This window comes from Carlito syrichta, unplaced genomic scaffold (genome assembly GCF_000164805.1).
Source record: "Carlito syrichta isolate Samal-C Ts95f unplaced genomic scaffold, Tarsius_syrichta-2.0.1 Scaffold311238, whole genome shotgun sequence".
In the NCBI taxonomy this organism is placed as follows: domain Eukaryota; kingdom Metazoa; phylum Chordata; class Mammalia; order Primates; family Tarsiidae; genus Carlito; species Carlito syrichta.
This window is the reverse complement of record NW_007255334.1, coordinates 62,813-68,804: the sequence shown is the minus strand read 5'-3', so window position 1 is coordinate 68,804 and position 5,992 is coordinate 62,813. Positions and strand designations below refer to the sequence as shown.

Below are 5,992 nucleotides of genomic sequence, written 5' to 3'. Positions count from 1 at the left end.
CTTTTCAGTGGTGCATTTAGTCTGTTCACATTCAAGCTAATTATTGAAATGTGAGAGTTGATCCCTGTCATAATGTTCTTACAGAGTTGTTGTTGTTCTTACTGTTTGTGTGCTATCTTTCTTTTGGTTTTAGAGCAGTTCATGTGTGTTTTTAATCTCTTGTGAAGAACGTTGTTGTTATTTTTTCTTTTTCTTCTGTGTTCAATACTTTCTTAAGTGTTTTTTGTAGAGGTGGTCTGGTGGCAGCGTACATTCTTAGGGATTGGATGTCTGGGAAAGATATCAATTCTCCCTCACTGATGAAGCTTAGCTTGACTGGGTATGTTATTCTTGGTTGAAATTGTTTATCTTTTAGAACTTTGAAGATAGGGCTCCAAGTTCTCCTAGCCTGGAGGGTTTCTGTAGATAAATCTGCTGCTATTCTAGTTGGTCTTTCTTGGTAGGTAGTCTGACCTTTTTTCTCTTGCTGCCTTTAGGATTTTTTCTTTTATACCTACTTCGTTCAGGTGAATTATTATGTGTCTGGGAGTTAGTCTTCTCATTTGTTGTCTTGCAGGGGTTCTCTGAATCTCTTGTGTTTGAATTTTTGCATCACTGATGAGATGAGGGATGTTTTCTTGAACGATTTCATGAAATGTTTGTTCCAGTGTGAACTCTGTTTCTCTCTCTGCCTCAGGATGGCCAATTACTCTTAGGTTTTTTCTCTTGAAGTGATCATTCATCTCTTGAAGGTTTTGTTCTGTCTTTTTAACCTTCTTTTCTATGTTTTTGACAGTTTGGGTTAGTTTTGTTTTTGGTCTTTGGGCTCTGAGATTCTTCCTTTTGCTTGACTAATTCTGCTTTCCGTGCTTATTAGTTTGTTATTTATTTCCATCACAGTATTCTTTTCTGCTATTATTTCTGTTATCAGCTCCTTCTTATTTTCCTCTTGTCTCTCCTCAAGTTTTTTAATTCTCTCTGTTAATTTCTTGATGTCTGGGTTTGTTGCATGTGACCAGTCATTCTGGGGGCTCTTCATTGTTTGTGTTCTGAAGTCTGTTTTCTTGGTGTCTGATCTCCCAGAGGTCTGTGTGAGACCTATATTCTTTTTTTGGTTTTTCTTCATTTGTGCTGTTTTTTCTTCCCTACTTTTTCCTTCCTACCATGTCACCATCTTCTTTAATTCTGTTATTCGGGGTGGAGGGGTTGCCTTTACTTCTGTTTGTTCAATCTCCTATTCTTCTTTATGTATATCCTCTTACTTTGTTCATTTCTGGTGTTGCACTGTAGTTGGGGGTGGTTCTTTTTGCAGTTTTGAGATTTACTTAAGGGGGGAGCTGTGATTCAAAATCTCTCTACAGGTCCTGGTATCCGTGGACAGGTGTATGGATAATCTGAAACCCACTTCCCACTGCCTTGGAATCTGTCCATGCAGTGGTGTTGTAGGCTTACTCCCTGAAATAAAATGAGGTTAACAGAGGGAAGAGAATGGAACAGACAGTGGGAGTAAGAGGGGGTGGAGAGAGAGAGGAGTAAGGGGGAGAACAGACAAGTTTACCAACAAATGGAGAGAGAGACAAAAACTGAAACAGATAAAAACAATAGACCACGGCTACCAACTAACCAACTCTCATAAAAAAAAAAAAAAAAAAAAACTAAAACATACAATGATGCTAATGTACAAGCTAACCAATCTCCTTAATGGTGTGTTATTCCTCTATACAAAGATATGGTTTACAGAAAGAAGGAAAGAAAAGAAAAAAAAAAGAAAGAAAAAAAGGAACAAAATGAAAGGAATAGAATCAAGCCAGTAAACTAACAGAACCAACCAAGCACACTCTGAGACTTTTCATTTAATTCCAATGTCCTTTCAGTTCTGACTTCTATCTGTCTTTTCACCCTGGTAAATTTGTTCACAGATAGGGTCAGTTGCCCCTGGCCTGCTGTGAAGGGCAGTTCAGATCACCAGTCAGTTCACTACTGCCCAGTTCACCACTCAGATCTGTCCTATGTCTATCAAGCTTCTGTTTTTCCCCTTTCAGTGTTGTTACCTTGAATCACCAGCTGGTGGTGCTATCTCACCCCCTAGATGACCTCTATCTCAGCTGCTCGCCCCACCGGGGAGGGAGCCAGAAAGAAGCCAGAAATGGGAGCTGCCTCAAGGCACACGGGAGGAGACCCACGGCCTGGCAGGACATTCTGGTGCAGTAGTGGTGGCCGCAATCTCAGCAGACCTTGCCTGCAGGGGCTTCAAGGTCTGAAGGTGTGGATCACCTCAGGCATGGGCGGTGCGATATGCAATGGTGGTGGTGGTGGTGGCTGCTGCTTCTGCTGCTGCTGCCTGGACCACCATGATGCTTCAGTGGTGTCAACAGCTGAGCTCTGTGTGAAGAGCAGGCTGCCAATGATGGGATCTGCAGCCCCCGGGGAGAGAGCCAGAGTTTTTTTGTGTTCTCTTTTGTGGAGGTCTCATAGACCAAGCTGCCCCGTCGCCATCTTCCTTGTCCTTCCAGCTCTGATTTCTTACTGCCATTTAATTTCCCTAGTTTCAGATTGGAAATGCTATCTTCTTCGCTTAAAATGATAGTTTAATTTCTTAGGTAGAGTATTTCTCTTAAAGCTTTTCAAACTTATATTTCAGAAGTCCGACTTCTGCTGTATCTCATTGCATGGGATTTGCAGGTTATACATCATTACCTTTAGCTTATTCTCCCCTTGAAAAAGTACACCACTTTGCTTGATTTGGGTGATAACTGTCTCCAGTTTTTTCATCAGCTTCCATTACTTTTTTCCCAAGCTTTTTCTCTTATTGTTTGACACTAAAATATTTGTTCTCAAGGCTTAGAAAAGCAGTGTTCTTCTTCAGTATAACTAGATTTTGTACTCTTGGCTTTTAAAAATACTGTCTGAATTTTTCTACATACCAGGAAAGTTTCCAAGCTGTTACTAAGAGTCATTTATTACCTTGCTCAAGGTTATAGTCTTTTTTTTTTTTTTTTACATTCTTCTATAATATGATATGCACTTAAAACCTTTGGACACACTTTTACTTTTAAAATTAAATATCAAGTACCTTTTCATTAGATTTGGATTTCAGTTTATCTAAATGGACTTCCCATAAGAAAAAGCAGTTATATTACAATTTTTTTTTTGTAACTGGCCTAAGAAATAAAGATTTTGTGTTTTGTCAAGATAATTTTTATCTTTATCAAGATAATTTCCTGTGTTGTGTTTATTAGTTGGGGGTTTTTTGTTTGTTTGTTTGTTTGATTACTTAGGAAAACTGAGCTTTGAAAAGGTTAACTTTTTCTTTTCTTTTTTCATTTTTTTTCATTGAATAACAACCTTTATTGAGATTCCACCAGCTGCACAGTCTATTCTTGGCATTAAGCTCCTTCTTCTTTTGCAATTCGGTCTTTCTTGAGTGGTCCCATGAATGCTTTCTTCTCCCCCACGGTCTGGAAGTGGCCATGGCCAAACTTGGAGGTAGTATCGATGAACTTAAGGTCAGTCTTCTCCAGAGCATGCCGTTTGGTCTGCACCAGCAAAGACTTGCGCAAGGTGAGCACTCGCTTCTTGGTCCCCACCACACAGCCTTTCAGCATGACGAAGTCATTGGTCACTTCACCATAGTGGACAAAGCCACCCAGAGGGTTGACATTCTTGTCAGACAAGTCATAGTCAGTGGAGGCGTTGTTCTTGATCAACTTGCCATCCTTGATAAAGTAGCCCTGGCCGATCTTATAGATCTTCTTGTTGATCTCAGTGCGGTGATGGTAGCCTTTCTGCCCAGCCCGTGCCACAGGGAATGCCACTCGGGCAGGATGCCATGCCCCAATGTAGGCAACCTTGTGCAGTCCTTGGTGGGTCTTACGGGGCAGTTTCTTGGTGTGCCAACGACTGGTGACCCCTTCATAGCCTTGGCCCTTTGTCACCCCGATGACTTTCATCATCTCATCCTGCCCAAACACTTGATTCACAGGGACCTGCTGCTCCAGCCTCTCCTGAGCCCAGTCCAGTTTCTTGGTCACCGAACTTCCATTCACCTGGATCTCCATCAGGTGGGCCTTCTTCTGGCACAGGGGAGGCAGGCGCATCTGGGTGTGCACAATGATACGGATGACCTGGCAGTACTTTTTCAGGCTGCTGAAGTCCTTCTCCAGCTGCTTCTTGCCATCCTCATCCTGCCATTTCTTGCAGTACTTGGTGAAGGCCTTCTTCTTGGACTTATGCCAGTTCTTATAGAAGTCCCTTTTGCACTCGTCACCGATGTGCTCAGTAAAGGTGGTCTTGAAGGTCTAGAGGCCTCCGGGGGTTTCCACATAGCCCACAATGCCTACAACCACCATGGGCAGTGTCTCCACCATGGTCTTGGCCTCCACAACTTCCTGCTTGTTCACCTTGGATTCTGGCCTATCAACTTCCCACACAATGTGGGTCATGCCAGTCTTGTATCCCAGAAAGGCTGTGAGGTGGACAGGCTTGGAAGGGTCATCCTTGGGGAAGCTCTTCACCTTCCCACGATGCCTGCTGCTGTGCTTCTGAGGCAGGAAGCCCAGGGATCCATGTCTGGGAGCGGAGAACTTCCTGTGAGACATACTGCTGTTAAGTTCTGCCGGTAGAAGCTTTTATTTTTTCATCTGTGTAACTTTCTCTATTGCTATTGAACTTTCTGATCTTTACAATGATTAAAAATGACTATTGTTTCACAGTCATTCTGTGTTCTAGTTTGATCAGGTGTTTTAAATCTTTTAACATTTTTTATGAGCTTCCCCTTATCAAAATTCTAAATTAAGTATTTTTTAGGCTGGAATTAGCTTTGGGATTTTCTTGACCCCTGGAGAGTCTCAAAGGACTTCTCTCATTTTGTAGAGATATTAAAGAATTAGGCTTATTCATAAACTGTATGGAAAACATTGTCAAATAATTAGTGATGTTAGATCTTCTTTCAGTTATACTTAATGTGTATGTTATTGATATGAATTTTTCAAAAGTATATACAACTCTTAGAAATCTAACATGCCACAAAAACAACCAAATTTCCTTGTCAATTGCTGATTATAATGAACTTCCCTAAGAATTTTAAACATTTCTCTAAGTCTGTCATTCACAGTTTTAATTCTTCTCTAAAAGCATGACTCAAAACCATTATGCAAACTGCGATTTTTATACTACAATTAATTTTATTTTATATTTTTCTTTTTAAATTATATCCACTGCTTGTTAAATTATTGCCAAAGTACAACGTCTGACAAAATAATGTTACCTCAGCACTGAGAGGTGATAGCAAATGCCTGCAGAAGAGGCAAGATTAAACTTATCAAAGGACTCCAGGTAGACTTAACCTGAGAGCTACCACCTCCAAATACCCCTTGTTGCTCAAATTTGTCTAAAAAGGTTTTAATTTGACTCCTAGTCACCAGTTTCTTCCTTCTGATGTGAAATCACAACAAGCCAAATTAGGACAAGTCTATCTTGACATCAAGGGCCTATCAAAACCTAACTATGGGATAGTTGGTTAGCATTGCTTTCAGAAAAAGATCTTGATCAGAGGGGAAAATGTGAAAACTGTCAAATACAAAATGGAGTCACTTGTATTAAAACCCCTGTCACATAAAGTGGAGGAAGGTCATGAAGGATGGGTTCCCCTTCACAATTCCCTGATAACACAAACTATAACAAAAGACTCTGTAAAAGCCACAACTTGCACAAAGGCCACTGAGACCTTACACACAAAAAAGTACTTTTGTGAGGACATATGCTCAACAATCGCCTGTCTAACATTAAACTGGCATCACCTTTGGCATTGACTTTTTCAGCAAAGAATAATTTTCTCAAAACAGTTATGCAATCCTCTTCATTTTTCCTTTAGAAATATTTGTCTTCCTTTATCTTCATGAATTTGTACATAGTTTACTATAGCATGCATATTCCTATTGCAATCCCTATTCCTAAATTAACATCATTTTTTAGAGAGGCTACCTGTCTGTTTCTTATTTAGGTTGACACACAG

At 40.5% G+C, this 5,992-nt stretch overlaps 1 protein-coding gene across 1 annotated transcript; it reads right to left on the bottom strand.

The window, feature by feature from the left end:
* Positions 1–3,316: 3,316 nt before the first annotated feature.
* LOC103271123 (60S ribosomal protein L3-like) lies at positions 3,317–4,587 on the bottom strand. The gene is given in 2 exon segments (XM_021717846.1): positions 3,317–4,046; positions 4,194–4,587. Coding segments are annotated over 2 exon segments (1,065 nt in total). The 5' UTR covers positions 4,578–4,587; the 3' UTR covers positions 3,317–3,365.
* Between the last annotated feature and the right edge of the window lie 1,405 nt (positions 4,588–5,992).